We start from the raw sequence: 25642 nt of genomic DNA on the forward strand, positions 1-25642 counted from the left end.
TAAAAAGATGATCTATATTCAATTTAAAAGAAGGGCTTTCATCATTCCTATAGCCATACCATCATTGTGACTCAAAAGTCTAGCTTACTTTATGAAACATTCTTGATACAACTGCTTGCCATTTAAGTAACCTTTCAACTTGACAGCAGAAAGGTCTTCTCAGAGGTCAGAGGGAGAGAAAATACAGTAGTTTTACTCTTTGCTCATCTTTATCATCTCAAATTTTGCTGTTGAAGGTGGCAGAGGAGCTGATGACGTTGGCATATGAGAATGGGATCAATTTGTTCGACACAGCTGAAGTGTATAATGCTGGAAAGTAAGTATGATTACGTACAGATTGTCACAAATTCCACTACTTTTTAGATTGTTTTGATCCGGCCTGCCTGTTTTCACTAACTCTCCTGTCATTTCAGGTCCTGCTACTGACACAATGAAATCATTCCCCTCACCTGCTCTTCCACACCCATCATTAGTCCCCCACTAGTTATATCCGTCCACTTGCATTATTCTAGTTTCTGTATTGGGTCCCACAGCAGAACGAAAGCGTCACCTGCAGGAACACTGATGCCGGTACTGAAGTCAGAATGACCATTTTGTAACCTCTTGTCTTTTAAAAGAGATGGCTTACCAGTCATCCAGACTGGTGGGGCCTCTTGGCCTTTGATTCGTTCTCAGCTGGGAATAATCACACTGTCTTAGTCTTCATTGAATCTGGTGCGGATGCAAACCTTTTGGATATGACTCTTACCTCTCAGCTGGGGATCATTCAGGGGTTTCTGGAGAAGCCCATTCATGCTATAGCTTTAGATGGCCGTATCCTCTGCAAGGTCACACATCAATCCACTCCTCTTCCAATGACTATATCAGGTAATCACAATGAAATACTCACCTTCCATCTCATCCGTGCACCACAACAACCTGTCATATTGGGCTATCCTTGGCTTAGGAGACATAATCCGCACATCGACTGGGCTTCAGGAACTGAATTGCAGTGGAGTGTTCATTGCAATGCTGCTGTCTAAGATCTGCCCCATCATCTGCTTCTAGTCTGCCTGTCACCTGAGTTTCCAGATTTCCCCGGTGTTCCCAAGGAGTACTTAGATCTGAAGGAGGTTTTTAACAAAGCCCAGGCAACCTCGTTGCCGCCACTTCGCCCGTATGATTGTGCTATTGACCTCCTCCCGGGTACGTCTCCACCCAGAGGTTGACTTTTTTCCCTATCTATTCCTGAGAATAAAATTATGGAGAAGTATATTGACGACTCCTTGTCTGATGGTATCTTCATCTTCATCTCCTGCTGGAGCAGGGTTATTCTTGGTCATTAAGAAGGACAAATCCCTGCGCCCTTGCATTGACCACAGAGGACTCAATAACATCACTGTCAAACACGTGTACCCTCTTCCACTAATTTCCTCTGCCTTTGAGCTGCTACAAGGTATTAATACCCCTAGTGGACATTATGAGTATTTAGTTATGCCATTTGGTCTCCCCAATGCCTCTGCAGTCTTCCATGGGTGTTCTCCGGGATCTGCTCAATGTCTCTGTTTTTGTCTATATGGATGACGTTCTCATTTCAAAGTCTAAACAAGAGCATGTGGTACGACAAGTCCTCCAAAGACTTTTTGAAGAATCACCTCCTGTAAAGGCTATAAGTGCGAGTTCCACACCTCGGAGGTATCCTTCTTGGGCTTTGTCCTGGCATCCTTCTATATGCAAGGAACTTCAATGCATTCTAGGCTTCGTAAATTTCGGTGGCTGCTCCCCTCACCGTCCTCACCTCCCAGCATGTGGTCTTCTGTGGCAGAAGGGGCCTTTGGTGAGTAAAAGTCACGTTTCACATCTGCTCCCATTCTCATATTTCCAGATTATTATTGTGAAGGTGGGCGCCTCGGACACGGATGTGGGGGAGGTTCTTTCTCAGCGGTCGGCTGAGGATCAATAGGTTCACCCATGTGCCTTCTTCTCCCAGAAGCTGTCTCCCACAAAGAGGAATTATGGCATTGGGAACTGGGAGCTGTTGACAGCTTTGCACTGTCTCTCCTCCCGGTCTAAGCAATTCTTGTGGGTCGAGTATGCCCACAACACCCTTCCCGGTCTCTCAACTTTCCAGTGTGCCCAGGGTTACCAACCACCACTCTTCCCTGAGCAGGAACAGGAGGCCAGTGTCCCCTCAGTCCAGGCATTCGTCCAGCGGTGTCCATACATTTGGAGGCAGGCCCGTTCTTGCCCTCTTTCGACCGCTACCAACCGACACCGTGTCCCCTCACCCCATTATGCCCCAAGACAACGTCTCTGGCTGTCTACGCAGGACCTTCCCCTCAGAGTGGAATCCCAAATGTAGGCTCCTCGCATCTTCGGCACATTCCCTGTTTCTCGGGTCATCAATTCTGCTGCCATTCTTCTTCATCCGTCACCATCCATGAGAATTTATTCCACCTTTCATGTCTCCAGAATTAAACCTGTCAAGGAGAATCTGCTTTGAACCACCCACAGATTACCTTCACCCCCCCCCGCTCATCGATAGGGCACCTGCCTACACTGTCCGTCAACTCTTCAAATCTCGGCAGCGTGGTAGGGGAGTGCAATACCTAGTGGACTGGGAGGGTTATGGTCCCGAAGAACGCTCATGGGTCCCCACTCTAAGCATACCGAATCCCTCCCTGATTGCTGACTTCTATCAGGCTCATCTGGACCAACCCAGTGTCCCACCGAATGAGCCTGGTGGAAGTCAGGAGCCTGGGGGGGTTCTGTCACAAATTCCACTACTTTTAAATTGTTTAGATCCGGCTTGCCTGTTTTCACCAACCCATCTGTCATTTCAGGTCCTGCCACTCACACCATGAAATCACTCATTCCCCTCCACGCCCATCTCACCTGCTGCCCATTCTCTCATTAGTCCCTCACTATTTATATTCATCCACTTGCACTTTATCCCTGCCATATTGTCTTGTGTGTTACTGCCAAGCTCTCCATCGTTATTCTAGTTTCTGTATCAGATCTGCTTGTTCCGACAAGTTTTGACTTTAGATTTTCTGCCTGCCCTTTTTTAAATTTGTTTGCATGAGTCACTGATTCCCCCGGTTTTGACCCTGCCTGAATACTGAGTAAAATGGACTATCCTTGTATCTCTGTCACTTTGTCTTGCTTTTGGGTTCCAGTTTGCATGTAGTAACTGATAAACAGTAAATACAGTAAAAACATGCTACTTTTGCCTTAATGTTCGGTTTGTTTACAGTTTACGTTGCTAATGAATTACACTGTTCTTTAGCTGAATATATGTCTGGATAACTTGTTGTTTAGAAACTTGGAAAAGGGAAAAAAAAGCATGAAAGGTCTTGTTACATGATGTTTTTACATGGTAGTCAGTAAAGGTGAACTAATGTTGGTACCTTACTATGTAGTCAATGTGTAACAGTATATGGTTTTCTCTTTCTCTCTCTGATAATCTCCTTTCTCAGGGCTGAAGTTGTCTTGGGAAATATCATAAAGAAGAAAGGATGGAGGTAGAGTTTGCAGATTGTTTGTGTCGACTTGTAATATCAAAACTAGAAGCATCATATTAGAAGGTTTATTATAAAAGTCTTGACCATAACTTTTCTATAATTTTTTTACTGCATCCATTGTCATCTGCCGTCAGGCAAATTTCAGTATTGCATATGGGATGACATTACACTTTTTTATATACTTTATTCAACAGCATATTCGGAGTTTCCAGAAATCACTCAGAAGAGTGTCAACAAGAGACAATTAAAATGAGTTATATAACATCAGGCATAATGAAGATATTTCAGTGTTTCTTTTGGACAGGTAAAGTATTTTGTAAAATACAATCTGCAGCTAGATGTCAAAAGAAATACTGTTATTACTACTGTTGATACAGCTGCAGTAAACACAAAAATTCAAGAGCCTTGGTGCATTTGCAGGTTGTCATCATGACGAATTGCAAAACCATGTTTACATCTCTGTGTATTTCCAAAGTTGTCAAACTATTCCTTTAAACTAAAGCAACAGGTAGCAACAGACCATTCTAATGACTTCTCTGAATAATACTTTCTTTAACCCTGCTGACCAAGCCTGCGTAAACAATCATTCCTTTTGTGGCTACCCCCCCACCCCCAAGTAAATAATTCATATAATGTAGTAGTAGTAAGCAGAATAATGGAAAACATTAGGACTACTACTAATAATAACAGCACTGTAATTAAATTAAATTAAATTAAATTGATTTTGTGTAGCCCAAAATCACAAATTTGCCTCAGAGGGCTTTACAATCTGTACACATACGACATCCTCAGTCCCAGGACCCTCACATCGGAACAGGAAAAACTCTCCCAAAAAAACATTTAATGGGGAGAAAAGAGGAAGAAACCTTAGGGAGAGCAACAGAGGAAGGATCCCTCTCCCAGGATGGACAGAAGTGCAATAGATGTCATGAGTACAGAATGAACAACATAACAGAGTTACAACACATTCAATGCATATGACAGAACTACAGCAGGAGGCAAGACCATGGTCCAGGTATAACCACAATCCATGGAAACCTGCGAGGTGAGAAAGGACAAAGACTGGTGAAGAAGCAAAGTCAGTAATGTGCGTTAATGGTATTGGTAATAGAAATAGTGATGTGAGTAATAATATAAATTGTAATAGCAGTGGGAGTCATCAGGGCCATGGTAGGAGAAAGGACCAGGGTCCAGATATAACCACAATCCACGGAAACCTGTGAGGCGAGAGAGCACAAAAATTCCGGGGAAGGAGCAAAGTCAGTAATGGTCAGCAATAGAAATAATGTCAATAATAAAAAATGGTAGTAGAAGTAGGTGTCAGCAGGGCCACGGCAGGACCAGGGTCCAGATATATCCACTATCCATGAAAACCTGCGATGCATTACGGGCCATTCAAGGTTATACTGTTCTCTCTATTTGTTTTACTTCCAAAGTGTTAACATAGATAAACAGCCAGCCAAACTCCTTTTCAAGAGCCAGGAATGCGAGCGTGCTTGCTCCTTTATTGACTTCATACAAACTAAATCAGGTTGACAACGTTGAATCGGAGTGAAACTAGAAAAGAAAATACAAAACATCTTAATTGACTGCAATATGAGTAACGGATAAATATAAACAGTCTTATGTTCACATTTATCTCGAAATCCTAACAAAAGTTCAGTCAGGAACACTCTCGTTATAGATTTTAACCATTTATTGCAACAAATGGAATACAGTTAAACTTGGCGATAATGGCTCCGCTCTTTGAATGTTCCCCGGATTAGCCAGCAGCGACTGAGCTAAGACCGGGAGCACGAGCAATAACCCTCAAAAACAACGGAACCAAACGCCAAGACTGATAAGACGCCCATGCGAAGCATCAGCCAGACTATGGAAATCTATGTGTAGCAGCAAAGCCTGCTGCGGACCTCAGCAGACAACTATCATAAGATTAAGGGCGCAAGCATGCATCCCAAATGAGGCCATCCTACCTTTTATGTGAAAAGACTATGTGTAGCAGCAAAGCCTGCTGCGGACCTCAGCATTTCTCTTCTTTAAATTATAATAAATAAAGGGCGCAAGTATGCATCCCCCAAAAAGAAGGTCAACTTACCATAGCAGCAGCATGCTGCAGACCTTAGTAGACATTTTAAGATTAAGGGCGCAAGCATGCATCCCAAACGAGGCCATTCTACCGTTTATGTGAAAAGACTATGTGTAGCAGCAAAGCCTGCTGCGGACCTCAGCATTTCTGTTCTTTAAATTATAATAAATAAAGGGCGCAAGCATGCATTCCCAAATGAGGTCCATCCTACGATTATGTGAACTATCTATGTGTAGCAGCAAGCATGCTGCAGACCTCTGCAAACATTATGTTACAGATAAAAGGAGCGAGCATGCATCCCCAAGAGGTCATACTACCTAAATCTGCAGTGAACCCCAGCCAACCACTCTAATGCAGCATTTTTATTAGCTTATTATTTTTTGTTTCTTATCGTGCATTGGGGTACTAATGATAGTCTGCCAGGTAGCGCTTATAGCTTTTTGAACAGCAATTATATCGATCCATACATTTACGTACAGCCCAAAGTCACAAATTAGCCTCGGTGGGCTTTAAATCCGTACGCATATGACATCCTATATCCCAGGACCCTCACATCGGACCAGAAAAACTCCCCCAAAACCCTTTAACAGGGAGGAAAAATGAATTAAACCTGTGGGATAGCAACGGAGGAGGGATCCCTCTCCCCGTATGGACAGAAGTGCAATGGATGTCATGTAATAAACTACATCTGTGGCTCCCAGGCGAACGCAAGATTCGTAAGCTGCTGAGGATCAGCAACCCATAGCTTCAGTGTAGCTGCTGGGAATAGAGCGGCTGCAGAGGTAGCTGCTCCGATGCGGAAGGGGTGCGAGGTGTATAGCTGAGGAGGATGTCCACATCGTTTGCAGAGTAGACGGAGTCAGGTGGTAAAGCAGGATTTTTGACGTGGCTTTTCTTTGTCGGTCAGAAACAAGGGTTCGTCTTGCCTCGCACCAGGACGCCGTTGCAGGTACCGGGTTATGGAAGATAGACAGAATGCAGAGTTAGTTAGAGCGATAACAACGTTCGAACCTTTACCTTACCCGTCGACTGTGTTTGCTAGGTGACCGTGACCTGGCTTAATGTGTCTGTTTCCTGGTCCGACGGGACCGCTTTCCATTCCCAAAAGAAAGATGGGTCTGAGGTGCCCTATTTCCCATTTCCTGGTCCAAGTGAAAAGAGACCGGTCCAAGGACTCAATTTCTAGTTTCGCAGTCAGAATGACAACATCTCCAGCTTCGCGGTCCGAATGTTGCGAGACCTGTCAAAAGCTTGACAGACGTTCTAGTTTCCCGGGCGGCCCGGTCTGGTTGTGCTGAGGCAGCAAGACCCCCAACCGTGCTGTTCTACGTTCTCCCTTGAACCCCCCTATTCTGCACTGCGGTCCAAACGTGACCCCCGACTATCCTAAGCTGCGGTCTAACCTGACCCAACCCATCCTTGACTGCGGTCTAGCTTGACCCTCACCTATCCCGTCCTGCGCTCGGGCCCTCCGCAGGGCCGACCCACCATATATTTCGGGATCTCTTGAAATCCTGCCATACTTCACTATGGGCTATCTAGACCCGCACTATCCTGATCTGCGGTCCAACCTGTCGTAGTCTGCAGTCCGTCGTGACATTCTTCTATCCTTGGCTTTGACTAACCTTGACCTCTTACCTCTGGTCTAACATCTACTCACTCACGTTCTAGCCTTGAATTCCCTCGGTTTTTAAATGCTTGAGGTAGATGGGGTAAATGCAAGCATCTATGATGATGTTAGAAATAGTAAGATCATGCAAAGGATCAAAAGACTCCGAGCTGGTTGCAAATTGACCGCACCGGAGGAACCCATAAAGCCGTGAAAAAATAAATAGTCTCCAGTCATGAATCTATCCAAAACCCCCCGCCTTAATTGAGACATCAGTTAGTGCACTAAAGCTGTGAAAAGGGGAGACGCTTTATCGTTGCTTCCTGGATGCTCTTTTCTTTTTTTTTTTTTTTAAGCCGTTGAATAGGAGTCTCTGCGAATGAAGGAGTTCCAGAGCGGCTACATACTGAGGGATCTGCACATCTTAAATGACTGGAACTTTAATGAAAGAAGGTTGGATTTCCGGGATTCTTAACAGTGCGCAATAAAAGCTTGTTTTTGCTAGCGGCCTGCGAACCATTGATCGTTTTAGATTCCCCCAAACTGACGGAAGGAGCTACGAGAGTGACTGACGTTTTCTGTATAGTTGTAGAACAACGGGCTACAGTTCCGATATAACACGGCAAGTCCGATCTTAAAATCAGATCTACATCCTTCTCTTAAGGAGACAAGATCGTGGAGTTTGTCCACTGTTTTTAAGAGGTCAGGTTATCTAGATATGAATGATCTGTCTTGAGGAATAATTCTCATAGTAGGTTTAAGGTGGCCTAACGACGAAAGTAAAGAATGTTTAGAAATAGACGCTGCATCCGACACGCTTTCCTACTTCTCTAATGCAAACCAACTTGTACAAACTGCAGGCCGATTAGTAATGAAGATGATGGTCTGAGGAACGTTTCATAGGATTGCAACGAATGACGGCACGTATGGGCCACCCTCAAGATACACCATCACATGAGGATACACAAGGTTTATGAAAAGAAGAGACTACAAAGCGACGGCGTACAATGTGCACCAACTGTTCTCACTAAAGACTACTGGACATCGCTGGATAACCATAATCACCTCGGAGTTACAGTGCATTATATGATGAACCGTGGGAGCTGCGTTCACGTGCTCTGACTGTCATGAACAGATAGACGTTTTGCTGAAACGAGCGCGGAACATTTGATCATGTTGCTCAGCAGTGGAATGTTCCAAATAAAGTCGGCGCACTTAGCACAATAATTATGACCGCTGCTGCAAGACGTCTGCCTTTTGAACACTTACCCTACATAGCGCACAGTCTCCAGCGTTCTGCCAGTGTGTAAAGGAAATACTGCTGTTAAAACACACCCCATTTGCTGAAAGTATTTGCAGACCAAATGTTATTGCACTTTTTGTTCATATAGCAGTACTTTTTAAATAAAAGTGCGCAATCATTACTTGTGAATTCGTATTGAATTTTGCACATAATGCGATCAATCGCAGAAAATCATGTGATTAATCGCAATTCAAATTGTAATAGCTGCCCGCACCATTATTTAAGTATTCAGAGTACTTTAAAAGCTTTACCTATGCATAATGCGGAAATAAGAAGGGAGGACTACCATAAGGCCCAGTCATGTAGCCCTTCGCAATTCTTGCCACTTGTCTGCTATTTCTGGTTCTTCGGAGCATGTAAAGGTTTTTACCGACATGGGATACTTTAGAAGGACACTTTGAACTCGACCAGTAGTTAAATAATTAACTAAACTATTAGATGATTCTACTAGCTTTTCCGAAGCTGAGACGTTGACAGGTTTATACATTCTTGGCACGAGACGAGTGCCGCAGCGCGGTTGAACACAGCAGAATTTTAAATAAATTGATGTCATCACCTGAGAGGATTTGATTCCTTAGCTGAGGAGAAATTGTAGCTGCGGGTGGAAAGAATGGCACTCCAGAACCCAGCGTTCTATGCAGCAAGACGTCAAAGAGAGCGCCCGGCCCCGCGGTAGCTAGCCAGCTGGCCCCGCGGTAGATCGTCGGTCGGCTCCGTCGTCGATTACCGGTCGGCTCCTTCGTCGACCTGGCTGCCGCTCCGTAGTGGTTCGCCGGCCGCCTTCGTCGGAGCGGGCCGTTTTAGCAGTATAGCTGTTACCGTGTTAGCGGCGTGGAGCCGCCGCTGCGGCCGCAGATGTCCCGGAATCGAGCGGGTTTCCAGAACCAGGAGCGGACATCCATCTTGCTAAAAGAGGACTGAATGTATAGTGAGAGCGGCAAGGACCGAGTACTTCTCCTGAAGTTTGACATGGATAGAGTCTTGCTCTTCTTAGCCGAGGTGCTATGCGCGTCAACTTCCGGGTTGCGATGAGACATAATAAGCGCAGATATGATGAGTAATGTGAATCGTTGATGTCGAAGCTTCGCCAGCAGTGTGGTCTGTAGCAGCGTAGATGTAGAATGAATCAGTGAGAAGGAAGCCATATTTCAATAAACCTCCGTGAAGTGAGAGTGGGCTGTGATTGGTGCGTGGCCGATCGGAAGCTATGATTCAATCGGCTGGCTGTCAGCTGGTTACAGCTGGGGCGTATAACTTCCGTGTCCTGCATGAATTTACGCTAGCTTCATTCTCCATTCTTAATCATTCAAGACATGAAGAACATAAAAAACTTACAGCCATTGCTTTCTGAGGAATACTGTGGATTAAACATGGGATGCCACACAGCTATGACCAAGCTCCCTGCAGTTTACAGCTCTCAACTTCCCACTTCCTGCTTATCACCTCATTACAGGTGTCAAAATAAAAGCACCACACCCATTTATGCATAAAACAATGAAATCACATTTCAACAGTTAACTTAAACACTTCTTCAACATATAAACATATTCAGGGCAGAACACCCCCTGTCTGGCACTTACATATGCCACTTATTTGTCCCTACTTGACTCCTGACTGTTCTTTGGCAAGTGCAAGACAACATCAGAGATGGGCCTTAAGAATGTCTTTACTTTGACTTGTGATGCCGTCCTGACTTAGATTTTGCGTTCCTTCCCATCACTGTTTGGGAGGGTCGAAGTGACCAGTCCCATTGGCCACTCATTGTGAGGTGATTGGCTCTGTTTCAGTAGCACAATATCTCCTACCTGCAGGTTCCGAGATGCTGTGTGCCACTTGCGCCTTGGCTGAAGGGTGTGGAGATATTCATTTCTCCATCGAGTCCAAAACTCGTTGGCTAGTGCTTGCACTTGTCTCCACTGACACTTGAAGAGATCCTTTTCCTCGAAACCGCCGGCTGGAGCAGTCAGACCTGTTTTTTTCGTTAGAAGCATAGCAGGGATCAGCAGTACTGGTGAAGATGGATCAGTCAAGACAGGGACTAATGGTCTCGCATTGATGATGGCCGAAACCTCTGCCATAAAAGTACAAAGAACTTCATGAGTCAGGGAAGTACGCTTGGTTTGCAGCAACCCCAGTTTGCATCAGAAATTAGAGAAATCGATCCAGCAGCCAGCAAAGAATCCACATATTCCTGCATAGACTGCATCTCAGGAGTGGACAGGGATTAAAACCAACCTCTAGGAGGGGAGGGGAGGTACCTGGTAACAAGTCAATAGCACAGTCAGAAGCACGGTGAGGAGGCACAAGGTGGCTCGGACTTTGTTAAAATCCTCTTTAAGGTCGTTCTAACAGTCATTTTCTTATTGTTTTGTTTTGTTAAACCTCCCACCATTTGGGGGCGTAGTGCCGCTGTCAATTAGGCAAAAGGTTAATCGGGTTACTTGGCACAGATGTTGCTGACTGGGCAGAAGCAAACAGTTTTTGACTGTACGATAATTAATCAAGATTTGATAGGCAACGGAGTCACTACAAACGTAGTAACAACTTTGCTACTGCATAAGCTCAAGGAAGTCGGGAGTCCGGGGAGTCAGCGACTACAGTCGCAGGAGGGAGCGGTGATGGGAGAGTCGAATGAAAAACAAGTCTTTCAACATTCCTCACGCCAAACTGTAACTGATGACAAAGGTTATGCAAATGTTCCCACGCGTACATTAAAATTAGTTGGGGGTAAAGGGACTGAAAGTGGAAGTGCAAGTCAGGGATTCAGTGTGAAGGTGTCAGGGAAAGTTTACTTTAAACAAAAGTTAACAGGAAACGTACAAAAAACAGACGACAATACCAAGAATGCTATGCGGGGTTAAAGTCCAAATCCAGAAACAAGGTAAAAAACAGACAAGGAAACTAAGCTGAGAAATTATAGCTGGAATGCACACTAAATCAGAAAAGACAAACTGGCACAGACAAGGGATGAAGGGGAGCACTCAGACTAAATACACAAGGGAGGTGGGAAAAATACAAGGGCAGGAAGTGAAGCATCTGAAAACAAGAGACAAAGGTGAGTGCCAAAATAAAACAGGTAATAACTGAAAAGAAAAAAATAGACAACATAACATAACTTTATTTGTGAACCGGGATGTACCAACACTTTGTCTCTACCTGCACAATGGCCATTGCTTTCTTGTCAACAGTGTGACTGCCGCAATGCAGTTCTCCAACTAGAATCTATGTTCCTTGCGACTGTATCGAACTCTGATGTGACTAGCTGTCAATTCTGGGGGTATAATCTCTGGGAATAAATTGAAAATTAATTGAATTTGGTGAAAACCTCATGAAGCATCTTTTGAGTTTGCTGGCCCTCTACTGAGACAACATTGATGATGTGTTTGAGCAGAGCCTCTGATGAGAGCTCAGATAGCAAACTTCTAGCACTAACATCATGGTTGATGATAGCGTCTCACTTGAGGTATAAGAATCTATGTTCATCTCACATGATTGTAAGGTTTTGTTCTGTTTTGGAGGTTTCATCATTTTGCAGTATTACTAGAAGCCTTTGCTAACTTTGTAAGGGCTGGGGAAGGTGAATGATTAGCATCAATGAAACAAGCTGGGAGAGACAAGGAATGTGGCTGCTCACTGTATGTGCCCCTTCAGTGTGGGTTAATTTACCGTTTCTTGAAACTACCTGTCAAACCATACACATTGTACAGCAGTGTTATAATGTACGTACAATTAAAGTCTGTATGAGAATTTCTGTAGTGGCTGCTATGGTCACTGGATATGCCGTCATGTATGCCATCATATATGCTTGCCCCTTTTTGAATTATTTTACCAAGACAAATAAAGTCCCTAAACAAATTTTCAGTCTCCTGCCTCTCACTGCGCTTTGTTCATCACTGCATTCAGATGCAGATACAGCATATTGGTGAATGTGTGGACTGTGTGGGGCCCTGTGTGTAGTTGTCTCTTGTTTTTGTACATTATTTAAAAAATTCTAAATAGAAATGCAAAATGACAACATGGTATTTGATTGTCAAAAGAAGTATAATGAATTACCTACTAGACTAGTTTTTATGTGGAGTCAGACAATGCGCTTGATAATTGATATATATATATTTTTTATTCAAAGATATTGTTTCTAGGTGTCATTGTAAGATACCACAGTCTGATTTATATTTCTATGTTCTTACATGCAGGCGTTCCAGTTTAGTCATCACCACCAAAATCTTCTGGGGCGGAGAGTATGTATATGTCATTTCTTTCTTTCTTTCTTGCTTGCTTGCATCTTTCGTTCTTTCTCTTTCTTGCTTGCTTGCTTTCAATGTTTGCAATGAATGAATGAATTAAATAGCTTCCCTACTATCCATAAGCTGAGGTATTAATTCAACCCTCTATTTCACTGTGTCTCCCTGCATTTGGGTCCGTCCCCTATTACCGTTTTGGTCTTCAAAACGCGATTGGATACGTATTGAACTTTTTTATACAACATGTTTTTATTCATTATTAAATGACAATACAAACAACGATACAATAGAATCCCTGAATCTTTATAATCGAATGCCTTTCATTTTAACAAAAGACATGTTTCACAGCGCTATGCCATCCATCACAGCCAAGAACAGAGAAATGTCACAGCCCTTGCAGCTACTGCGTATGTCGGAGCACAACCCATGCAGGCCTGGGGCACAAAGGGCTCGAAGCTCTGGCTAGCAGCTGGGCACTGCAGATAGGCGGTGCGTTATGCGCTGAGACATAAATCTCAAATTGCAGCTGTTTAGGTGGAGAAGGCCCAAAAACTTTACTTTGAGGTATGCCGACACTCAAACACATAGAGGGGTGAGGAGGAGATGCTGGGTATCTGCCCTTCCCCCTTTTATTTAATTTGGTTTCAATGATAATTGTTTTACAACACCTAAGCAAATGTGCCATGACAACTGTCTGTGTGTGCTGTGGCCTTTGATTCAAATGAAAGTGTGTGTGTGTTGTGCATTGGTTTTGTCAATCAAGCTATTTTTAAAGAATATAATCCAGTTACTCCAACCTCAAAGGTTTCTACATCCTACATAAACTTATCTGTCTACCTGACTGATATTATCCTTGTAGGTTTGATACACAGTAGGTTTGTGCTTACATGTATTTAATATAGCAATGACCAATATACAATGGATATTAAAATGTATTTGAAATGTTGATTTCAAACCTTGACCTCTGACATTCAAGATGTTTATTTTTCAGAGCAGAAATGGAAAGAGGATTGTCTAGAAAACATATAATCGAAGGTAAGATTTAGAATAACTATAATGTGAATAACTTTTTGTCATCACAACCAAAATATTAATTTTGGGTTGAAAAAACAAAAACAACCAAGTTGTAAATTGCTGCATGTGTCACCATAGCCACATAACATCATAATGCTTGTATGTTGTGTTCATATTGTGATAATACATAATATGTATGCAACTATCTTCATAAAAAAGGTCTAAGGGCATCACTAGAGAGACTTCAACTGGAATACATAGACGTGGTTTTCGCTAACCGACCAGATCCTAACACACCTATTGAAGGTGGGTGTAGTTATCCTCCGATTGATCAGAGTCTCGGCTTTCTATGACAAGTTATATTGAGGATTGCTTAGGAATGCTGGTTGTCCAGATTACAGCATAACATATTATAAGACAAAAACACCACTTCTGATTTACAAATACACTTTGAAATATAATGCTTCTTGCTGTCAGTGCAGTTGGTGCAGTGCAGGCGGCGATATTGCACAATTGTGGCCTGGGTGACTGTGCTCAGAGATTTTGAGGATGATCTGAGTGCTGAGCTGTGCACCTCCTAGATTTTGTAACATTACGGACAGGCTCGCACAGGCCACATTTCAATGGGTCCAGTTTTTTGAAAAGCAGAGTAGTCTACAACAACAGAGAGAGACTGCAGAAGAGAAGAGGTCCTTCTTGGAGCTGCTCTGGAGGCACCCAGTATGAACAACCAGATGTTTGTGAGGACCGTGCAGGCGTAGCTGATGGCAAGCATAAAACAAGTTTAAATGTTAGGAGACATTCCAGCTGAAACAAAAAGGGCTCTATTTTCATGGATCAAGGTGTGGAGCTTGATAAGATTAATAAGAACATGTTTATTATATGGGGTTCGGCTGAAATAGCTCCTGATTTATAGATAACCATAAAAGTGCTATTGAGCAATTATGAAACTCTGCCTGTCATTGCTAAAAAGATTTGAATTCATCATCTACTTAAATCCCAGCAGCCTTCCAACCCAAGTACATGTCAGGATATTAGCAATAACATGGCGACTTCTGGCGCCGCACGAGTGGCAGCCTGTTACAGCAGCTCCCGCTCACCACAAAGTTTTTTCTCTTATATTTGTGCTATTTTTCTTACTTCTATGGCAGCTAGGCACGTCGAGTTTTTCGTTGTCTATTTGCTGTTTATTGCACTTTTCACCACCGTGTCCAGGGATCCAGCACGCAGCCATGGTCTCAATGTTTACACCAGGGATCAGCTGTAGGCGTTCCGAGACATGGCGGTGCTGCTACCGGAGGAGAGACCCGAAGTTCCCCGCGACCTGAGGAGGAAGAGACAGGGACGCCGAGCTGGGGCAGAGCGTCACGCTAGGAGGAGACGTTTTAAACCCGTCCTCCCCTCCATGATCATGGGAAACGTACGGTCGCTCCCCAACAAGATGGATGAGTTATCAGCGCTGACTCGCCATCAGAGGGAATTCCGGGAGTGTAGTGTCATGGTGTTTAGGGAGACATGGCAACATATGAAGGCAAATCACTGTCAAAATCTGAGAGCGCAAATGAGATCCACGTGCGCGTATTTTACTTTGACGAGCGCTTTTATAGCACAACTGATTTGCGACTGCTTTCTCAAGGATCTTAGAGAGGAAGGGAAGGTTAGAGATCGGTCTATAGTTAGCTAACACCTCTGGATCGAGAGTGGGCTTCTTAAGAAGAGGTTTAATTACAGCTACTTTGAAGGACTGTGGTACATGGCCTGTTAGTAAAGACAGGTTGATCATATCTAGCAAAGACGTGCTAATCAATGGTAACACTTCTTTAAGCAGCCTAGTTTAGACTTAGAAATCATTGAAGTCAAATAGTCAAGGTTGATGGGTGTAAAGCCATCTAAACATATATCAGGGTTTGCAGCTGTTTCTAAGGTTACTCTATTTGAAGAAAGATCGGTACTAGTCGAGGGCAGTACATTGTTAATGGTCTCTCTAATAGTTATGATCTTGTCATTAAAGAAGTTCATGAAGTCATTATTACTGGGGTCTATAGGAATGCACGGCTCAACAGAGCTGTGACTCTGTCAGCCTGGCTATAGTGCTGAAGAGAAACCTGGGGTTATTCTTATTTTTCTCAATTAACGATGAGTAAAAGGCCGCTCTGGCATTACGGAGGGCCTTCTTATATGTCTTAAGATTGTCTCTCCAGACTAACCGAGATTCTTCCAAGTTAGTGGAACGCCATGTTCTTTCAAGTTTTCGCGATGTTTGCTTTAATTTACGGGTTTGAGGGTTATACCATGGAGCGAATCTCCTTTGTTTTACTAACTTCTTTTTTAAAGGAGCAATAGAGTCTAGTGTCCTTCTCAGTGAGCTTGTAGCACTATCGACAAGATGATCAATCTGGGTCGGACTAAAGTTATCACAGGAGTTCTCTGTTATATTGAAGCATGGTGTCGAGTTAAATACAGACAGAATCGCTTCTTTAAACTGAGCTACGGCACCATCAGATAGACATCTAGTGTAGTAACTTTTGCTTAATGGCGTACACTCCGTTAGTAGGAATTCAAAAGTTATTAGATAATGGTCCGATAGAAGAGGGTTCGGTGGAAAGACTATTAAATCTTCTATTGAAATGCCATAAGTCAGAACCAGGTCGAGGGTGCGGTTAAAACAGTGAGTGGGTTTCTGTACGCTCTGACAGAAACCAATTGAATCTAATAATAAGATAAACGCAGTACTAAGGCTATTATTCTCGACATCCATATGAATATTAAAGTCACCTACAATAATTACGTTATCTGTTTTAAGAACAAGATTTGATAAAAACAAATATAACTGGCTGTATTGTTTTCCACGTTGGGTGTAAAAGACTAAGAACCAGGCTTTCAAATGAGTTATAGTCTCGTTTAGGTTTAGGGATTAATAATAGGCTTGAGTCAAAGATGGCTGCTGCTCCACCTCCTCGGCCGGTGTCTCGAGGAATGTGAGTATTAATATGACTTGGAGGAGTTGACTCATTTAGACTGACATATTCTTCATTACACAGCCAGGTTTCAGTAAGACAAAATAAATCAATATAATTATCTGATATTAACTCATTTACTAGTACAGCTTTAGATGACAAAGATCTGATATTTAAGAGTCCACATTTAATTATCCTATTTTGTTGCACTGTTGCGTTCTTTTTAACTTGGATTAGGTTATTTAGTTTAATTCCTTGAATGTTTACTTTTGATTTAATTAATTTAAGTGGCCGTGGGGCAGACACAGTCTCTATGTGGTTCTGGGTGGGTAACTGCTCTAATGGAAGCTCAGAGAAGTATGTAAGACTGCAACTCTGCTTCCTGGTCTGAACTCTGGGTTGTCATGGAGTAGGTCCACAAAGAAACTGGGTCAGATTTGCAGAAATAAGATCTGCTCCATCCAAAGTAGGATGAATGCCGTCCCTCCTAAGCAGACCAGGCTTTCCCCAGAAAGTCTCCCAGTTCAATCACATTCCAGAGAAAAATTGATGTTGAAAGTGTAGTGAATATTAAAACTGATTCAGAATCCGTCCAGCGTCTCCCAGTAAAGTGTGACCCATCAATCATATACCTAACCCAAGACTAAAATGTGATTCCTTGTCCTTCCCCATTGACATTGTCTCCATTTTTCCCAGAGCAGTTTTTTCTTTTGTAGTCGTTCAGATGATTGTTGAAACATTGTTACAAAGCTAATTTGGGTATTTTTTGTAGAGACGGTGAGAGCAATGACCCATGTGATCAACCACGGGATGGCCTTGTATTGGGGGACCTCAAGATGGACCTCTATGGAGATCATGGTGAGTTCACACAAAAGTCGAAACTCAATATATTCACAGATCCATTTTGTGTCTTATAACCGAGATTAAACCCCCCTAAATTGATGTCAGGTCCAAGTTATTGTATCTTTTTTAAAGTCAAGGAAGGATCCTTCAACAGCTGTATTTCAATGATGCTACATCATCAAGTCCAATGCAATTTAAATTGGACTGTTATCATTTCTAGGATCCTTTGAATTCTACCATGTGTTACTTTTCAGCAGAGTTAGTTAGACCCAAAAACTCAGATGCGCAGTAAAATAATTAAGGGAATTCATTGCAAATAAGAGGAAGGGGGGGGGAATAAGGTTGGCTTTAGGGAATGGTGGAGCGCAAAGCTAAGATGAACGAGAGTGGTGGACACCGTGGCTTGTATAATTATTATAATTATTAAGGCCCGAGCACCGACGTAGTCAGAGCGGAGGACCTATTGTTATTCTAATGTTTATTATTATTATCGTATGTGTTTCATCGCAAAAATGAGGTGCTTGGGATACTGGGAATTTTTTTTAATTTGGCACGCAAGCCAATTTTTGCAAAACTTGCAGTCTAATTGGGGTGTCCAGCAGTATGTAATATTGGCTCGATACTGCCCCCTATTGAGTAGCCCCAACATTGGATTTCACCTAGCTGTATGAAATTTGGTAGGTATGTGGAACGTGATGGGACGTACAAAAGATCCTCTTGGGATTTTTCACTGCACCAAACAGGAAGTCGGCCATTTTCAATTTTAGGACGTTTTTGGACCATTTCAAGGCATCATACTTTAACGAACTCCTCCTAGAGATTTAATCTGATCGACTTCAGATTTGGTCAGTATGCTCTTGAGACCTTGGCAGTGAAAAGTTAATCAAAGATCAAAAAGTTATCGAACTATGTATCCGTGGCGTGGCGTAAAAAAAACACCATTCGCCACAAAACTGGAAGTTGTTGTAACTCGGCCGTATATTGTCTAATCTGAGCCAAACTTCTCATATGTCATAAAATCCTGACCCTGAACACATCTATATGACAATTTTGAATCATAGCAATAGCTCCACCAAGTGGCGACAGGAAGTTATAGGTTGTGTACTTTTACATCCTGCTCCTCACAGATTAATCGGATCCCTCTAAAATGGTGGCATAAAGCCTTAAGACCTTGATAATGCTTCATTGTGAAGATTGTAAGAAGTTGTTGAAGAGCGGCGATGTGGAGGCTTGGTGAATTTCAATCCTTTGCCATAAACAAATAAACTGATGTAACTCGACTCCACATCATCAGATCTTTACCAGATTTCACATGTTTGATTAGACTCCAGGCTTGAAGACATCTGCAGGCCAATTTTGAATCTTTCATAACGCCACCTACTGGTAACAGGAAGTTAGTCTTTATACTTTGGCTTGTTTCTCTTAGTAGGTAAATCAAATCATTATCAAATTCGTTCCACACAAATGTAAGAAATTCATAATGCCAGTTCATGAAGCTTTTGATGTTTCGTGGAACGCCGTTGCCGTGGCGATGCAGTCTTCGCCGTGAAAAACGAAGGTGCTTTTGATAGGCTAAAAATGCTCGAAACATAAGCAAACTTAGCATTCACATTTAAAGCCCAAAATCTAGTTATATAATATGGTTTTAATGCTTCAAAGTGACAAATCGGCTCAATAGTGCCCCCTACTAAATGTTCACGAAGCAGCCCTCGCAGTACATTTCACATAGATTTACAAAATTTGGTAGGCACATGTATCACATGTGGACCTAAAAAAAAAGTCTCCTGGAGCCAAGCTCTAAACCCAACCGGAAGTCAGCCATTTTGAATTTTGTATGAATTGCTAGTGTCATTTTTGTCATTTCCAGCCGCTGTACGTTAATGAACTCCTGCTAGGGAAATAATCGAATCAACTTAGCATTTGGTCAGAACAATCTAAAGACCTTAGTGATTAGAAGTTACTCAAAGTTTGTTGTTTAGTGAAAGGCCGTTGCCGTGGCGACGCATTCTTCCCCATGAAAAAGAAAGGTGTTTTTGAGGGGCTAAAAATGCTCAAAACATAATCAAACTTGTCAGATGTATTTAAAATCCTGAATGTAGTTATCTGATGTGATTTTAATGCTTCAGAGTGGCAAGTCGGCTCGATAGCGCACCCTACAATATTTCGACGATGCAGCCCTCACAGTAAGTTTCACCTAGATGTATGCAATTTGGTAAGCAGATGTATCACATGTAGACTTAAAAAAAAGTCTTAGGAATCCATGCTCTAAACCCAACCGGAAGTCAGCCATTTTGAATTTTGTATGAATTTCTCATGGGTTTTTTTCAAATTCCAGGTGTTGTACTTCTAGGGAATTAATCAGATCAGCTTAGAATTTGGTCAGAACAATCTAAAGACCTTAGTGATTAAAAGTTACTAAAAGCTTGAGGTTTCATTTAACAACATGGACGTGGTATGGCGGACATTTTAAATGGTTCGCCATCATCCATCAAGCTGTTGTAACTCAACTGTACTTTGTCAAAACGGTCCCAAACTTGACATGCTTGATTACTGTCATGATTTTAGGACTTCTGCATGCCAATATTAACTCATAGTCTAAGCATCACCTACTGGCAACCACGGACGTAAGCAGGATTCTATAATTACAGCGGCCCAAACACTGAACTCACACACCATGACAAAAAGACTTCTCTGATCTAAATATGTGCAAACTAAGATGCTTTGAAAGCTAAAGTTAGATAACAGTGGTTCTCAAACCATGTCAGTGGGCATTAGTATAAATGATCTGTCCAGAGCTTCTACATCAGAATCAGGTTAAAACCCATTGGACCCTATCCCCATTTTGAGGCCTTTGCTCGAAAATTGCATTCCCATACTAAAAAGACTAATTCTGTAACTACGTCTATTGTAATACATTTTTTGATGTCATATTAAAGGGAACACTTGTGAGATATGTTACTGGTTAATAGTAAATGAAGATGAAGATGGCACACAGCTCAAATTGAAAATGTTCAGGTTCGCCTGAAAGAAAAGAACTGAAAGCATGAATTAATTTTTTTAATGATGCATCTGAAAGTTTAAACCTCTCCCAAATCATAGCACAATATGTCAGCAGTCTCTCTGCAAATTTGATCGAGAGTGTGACGAGCTCCTCTAATGACTCCGGCTTCTCCCGGACCGCGAGCTCATCCTTCAAACGATCCGAAAGACTGTTGCGATATATCCCCTTAAGCGCCTCCTTGTCCCAACCGGACTCCGTGGCCAGAATCTGGAAATTCACAGAGTACTCCGCTGCACTGGTAGAACCCTGGCGAAGACTGAGCAGGCACTGAACAACGTCTCTGGTGTAAACCGGGTGGTCGAATACCCTCTTGAATTCCTCTAAAAAGTACTCGTAGGGAACCCGGTCTGAGCTGCATCTGTTGAGCCACGCCTCAGCCCAGACCAGGGCCTTGCCGCCCACTGTATAGGCTACCCTCGCATTCTCCAAGGCATATGTGCGGGGTTGCTGTTTGAAAACAAATCCACACTGGAGCATGAACCCTCTACATTCCCCGGACTCTCCATCATAGGGTACAGGTGAGGGAACGAAAGACTCACGGGTGCTGGATGAGTCCTCAGGGACCGGCTCCAGGGGAGGAGAATGGCGCAGCGTGAGGTCCTGTATCAGGCTTCATATCTCCACTACCTGGGACCCGATAGAATGCTGGGAGGCTAGTAAGTCCTGCAGCACATTATGGTGTTGCACGAGAAGAGCGCCTTGGCTGGAAATCTCCCTCTGCAGATTATCCGCAGGAGGAGATGCTGCTGCAGCAGCTAGTGTCCATAATTGGTCAGTCCGTTCTGTTATGGGATGGTGTAGTAGGTGGACCCAAACACACGCCACACAGCAGGTTTAATCCAGCCAAGGACTTTATTTTCAATTATGCAGGAGGAAAACAAAGAACAAACAAACGAAACAACGGCAAATTGTCCGGCGGACAAAAAGTCACTCCTTTTCTCTTCCGGAGACAGGAGGAAAACTCAACCGTAATCTCTCCTGGACACGGTCTGGAGGAACAGGACGGCGCGACTGTGTGGAGGCCCGAGGTCCAACACAGTAAAAGAATAGGCACAGGGCTACGGCGCTGAGCGGCAGAGGAACAGAAGACAAAAAGAGGGGTAACGATCTTCACTGAATCGGTGTTCAGACTTACGTGACGGGAGGCCAGACTGGTAACCGGACGGACTGACGACGCGTCGGAGAAACGCCGTGATATTTAACACAGCCGGTGGCGATCATCGGAATGAGCCACAGCTGAGGCGAGGGGCGTGGTCGTGGGCGGAACACAGGGGTGAAAACTGTAGGCTGACACAAAAACAAAACATAAGCACATGGCCCTTCATAACAAAACAGACAGGGGAAAAAAAAACAGAGGAACACACACTAGGAGCAGACGGGAATCCTAACAGTATATGTGTAACACGCCATGCTGTAGTTGGACTGTGTACTGATGTCAGTTAAAAAATAATTTGGATCAGTGAAGACTTGTGGCACAATTGCTTTTTTCCCTGTGAAATTGTTCCCTGTGATTCCTGTAGGAGGCATACTCAGTGGCTCGACAGTTCAACCAGATCCCACCCATCTGTGAACAAGCAGAGTACCACATGTTCCAGAGGGAGAAGGTTGAAGTGCAACTCCCTGAACTCTTCCACAAGATAGGTAAGCAGCTGCCATAGTCTTTGAGAAATCACTCTGAATAATTACGTTAACGAATTACACTAATTAAGAGAGTGAGTTCTAATTTGTATCTTTATTATGTTTTATGTACCTTGTTTTTTGTCAGATATTGAATCAGCTGTGCTTAAGGTTGGGAAACTGTAGTAGTTCACCCCAAACCCCAACCCACCTCGCCAATCAAAAGTAATTTAACAAGGAACTATTTATCAAATCAAGATTATTTTGTTGTGAGTTGCCTAGTTACAGCCTGAAACATTCACCCAAAATGTTTAAGAAGCCTTTATTTAAATAAATAAATTGATAATATAATGAATCATTACAAACAAATAATTCGGTGTTTGTGCCCATTGGCAGTTTATTCACGTTCAGTTGTGGGAAAGTAGCAGAAATATGACTTTGATAAAATGATTAATACCGATAAGATTATTAACATATATTAATAACGGTTTACCAATAACCAAACAATGAATTAAGTCTCTCAATTGGTGTTCACTCAAAATATCAATAATCAAAGTACTATTAAGAGTGAACACAGGCTACAATATCCAGCTGTTATCACAATACACATGCACAAAGTAATCCTAGAAAGCTGCTCTTTAAGTGTAACAGTTTATTTACTCCTAACTAGACTGTCATCACAATCAAGTCAATAATATTATAAACTAACAACAACTACTATATAATTACAAGCATACTATCTAAAATCAACAAACAATCATGTGGGGAGGGTGTGTGTACCAAAATGGCAGCCGTGATCTCTAAGTGCTCAAGCCACAAGAGACTACAATATGGCGGGGTGAGAGAAAAGTACCAAAACGGTGGACGTAGTCTCGCGTGTGATTATGCTTCGCAAAACAACCAAAATGGTGGCGAGGCTGTTTTTTCCACTGCCCTGTAGGCTAGCACCAGAGTCTTAAACTGGATGAGAGTTCTTACAGGGAGCCAGTGTAGAGAACGGAGAAGGGAAGTTGTGTGGGAGAACTTGGGGTGGTTGAACACCAGACAAGCTGCAGCTTCCAGAGGACTGATGGCTGACGCCGGGGCTCCGGCAAGTAGTGAGTTGCAGTAGTCCAGGCGGGAGATGACAAGAGCCTGGATGAACGCCCGCGCCGTCTCGTCAGTGAGGAAGGGTCGAATCCTCCTGATGTTGTAGATCAGGAATCTGCAGGATCGTGTAACCGATGCAATATTTGCTGAGAACGACAGTTGGTCGTCCAGGGTCACACCCAGATTCCTTGCAGTCCGAGTTGGCGTCACCACGGTATCATCAATGGTGATGGACAGGTCTTGGTGCGGGCAACCCTTCCCTGGGAGGAACAGTAGCTCAGTTTCTATATATATATATATATATATTATACAAAAACTATAGTTTCTTGTATTTATGAAAATATAGAACAAGAATAAAGACAATTCTTGACATTATATTGCAATTTTACCCATTATAACAATATCAAACTCTTATGAAGAGGAGAAAGAAACCTGCTCAGTTTGCTGCAGCAGTTGAGAAATCGCTCTTTTTCGCTCATCTTCAGCTTGATACTTTTCAGCAAATGCTGTGTGCTTGTTCTGGAAGTGACATTCAACATTACATTTGTTGCACTGAGTCCGACAGCCATGGGGCAGGTGGAGTTGGCCGTGCAGGCCTGGAAGTGAAGGGACATTGGTTGTCCAAAGAAGAGGTAAGGGTGGAGAGGAAAAGATCAGTAGCAGTATCAGGGGATAGGAGAGAGAAGGATTCAGGGTCAGGGAGGGCCGAGGTAACAGAAGAGGAAAAATCAGCGGGGGAGAGGGAGCGGAGATGACTACGGGTGGAAACCATGTAGGTAGATAGAGGAAGTAAGGGGGAGAGGAGAGGGAGTAGGACTTGAAATAGTGGTCAGAGAGCTGGAGGGGAGTGACAGAGAGGTTAGCAGTAGAACACTGTCTTAGGGCTGCACGATTATGGCCAAAATCATAATCGCGATTATTTTGATCAATATTGAGATCACGATTATTTCTTTGATATTTATCGAGCTGGTTGCCGGCCTTGTGGGTAGGAGGAGAAGAGGAGTGGTAAAGATCAAAGGAGGAGAGGAAGGAAAGAAGAGGTTCTAAGTTATCAGTCTGGATGTTGAAGTCGCCGAGCAGGATGAGTAATCGTCATGGAAGTGCGAGACTAATGTGTCAAGCTCCTCCAGGAACTCACCAAGGGGGCCTGGTGGGCGATACACAACAGCAATAGTGAGCTTGACTGGATAAGTGACAGTCACAGAACTGTGGAACAGTGACAGGAGAGTATTTCCATTTTGGGGAAATTAGCAGGCCAGTACCATCACTTCGCCTCGCAGCTCTGGGAGTGTGAGAGAAAGAGTACACATCTGACAGAGCTGCGGGTGTGGTAGTGTTTTCTGGTGTGATCCAGGTCTCATTTAGAGCAAGAAAGTTGACGGAGAGCAAGGAAGAGTAGCCTGAGATCAACTCAGCTTTCGCCACTGCCGACTGGCAATTCCAAAGCCCCCCTGCCACCACTTGCTCGCCATGAGCTGAGAGAGTAAGATAGATGAAAATAGTGGGGTCACGGCACCTGGGAGTGACCCAATGTCTATGTGACCACCGAACAGAGGAGCGGACAAAAATAGGATGCAAACACATGGTAGTGAATAGAAACAAGATTACTGACCCGCAAGTACATGCTTGAGAAGTCTTTGCTTGAAAAAGTCACCCTGTTGCCTTTGGTCGCCCGACACTTACAACCTCCAGCAGTGCTTAAGGACAGCTATGTACTGATTGCTCATTGTCTGCCAGGAGTGCAAACCACTCCCTGATACTTAGCAGAGCAATTGACCAGGTGAAACTAAATCACACCTACTTTAGACAAGCAGAAACTCCCAAAGTACTAACACTGAAGCAGCCTAAGGTACAGCTAATAACAAGTTGTAAAAGCAAGAACAAAATAATTAGGTTATTCTAGGTGAGTCAAGTAGTGCATTATCCCTCCAGAAGCCAAATACACACGTAAAACATAAAACAAAACTAATAAGATTACAAACACACTATGACCTATCTTTGTCCAGACAAAAGCCTCTTACTTGAGATTGCTTTGTTGTGGTTGGTGTCTCTTTGAATTTCTGTATTCAATTTGGGACCCGGAGCTTCACTGGTTTGGTCAAACTGCGCGGTGATTAATTTTCTGTATGGCAGCGGGTATTCTTCGGAAGTTACGGAAATTTGCTTCCTTACGACTGGCAAATGTCGACTTGAATAGGAAGAGAGCGGAGCATAGAAGTTATGCTATTATGCTATCTCTTCCACTGAAGATTCTGTGAATCCTCCTTCTGCAGGTTAAAGTTGGTGGAGTATGGCGCAAGTTATCCGCTTCTCCTTCAG

The 25642-nt window shown here is 43.2% G+C and overlaps 1 protein-coding gene across 1 annotated transcript in view; it reads left to right on the forward strand.

The window, feature by feature from the left end:
• Positions 1-25642, forward strand: part of LOC306704725 (voltage-gated potassium channel subunit beta-2-like) — a gene marked incomplete at both ends in the record, with an annotated part of 55166 nt that overhangs the window by 26066 nt on the left and 3458 nt on the right. The window contains 7 exons of the mRNA XM_079171221.1: positions 237-316; positions 3459-3503; positions 12695-12739; positions 13734-13777; positions 13976-14062; positions 17486-17571; positions 22138-22258. Coding sequence (XP_079027347.1) covers positions 237-316; positions 3459-3503; positions 12695-12739; positions 13734-13777; positions 13976-14062; positions 17486-17571; positions 22138-22258 — 508 coding nt within the window. The remainder of the gene's footprint in view (positions 1-236; positions 317-3458; positions 3504-12694; positions 12740-13733; positions 13778-13975; positions 14063-17485; positions 17572-22137; positions 22259-25642) is intronic.

Source organism: Pholis gunnellus (assembly GCF_910591455.1).
Source record: "Pholis gunnellus genome assembly, chromosome: 2".
NCBI classification, from domain to species: domain Eukaryota; kingdom Metazoa; phylum Chordata; class Actinopteri; order Perciformes; family Pholidae; genus Pholis; species Pholis gunnellus.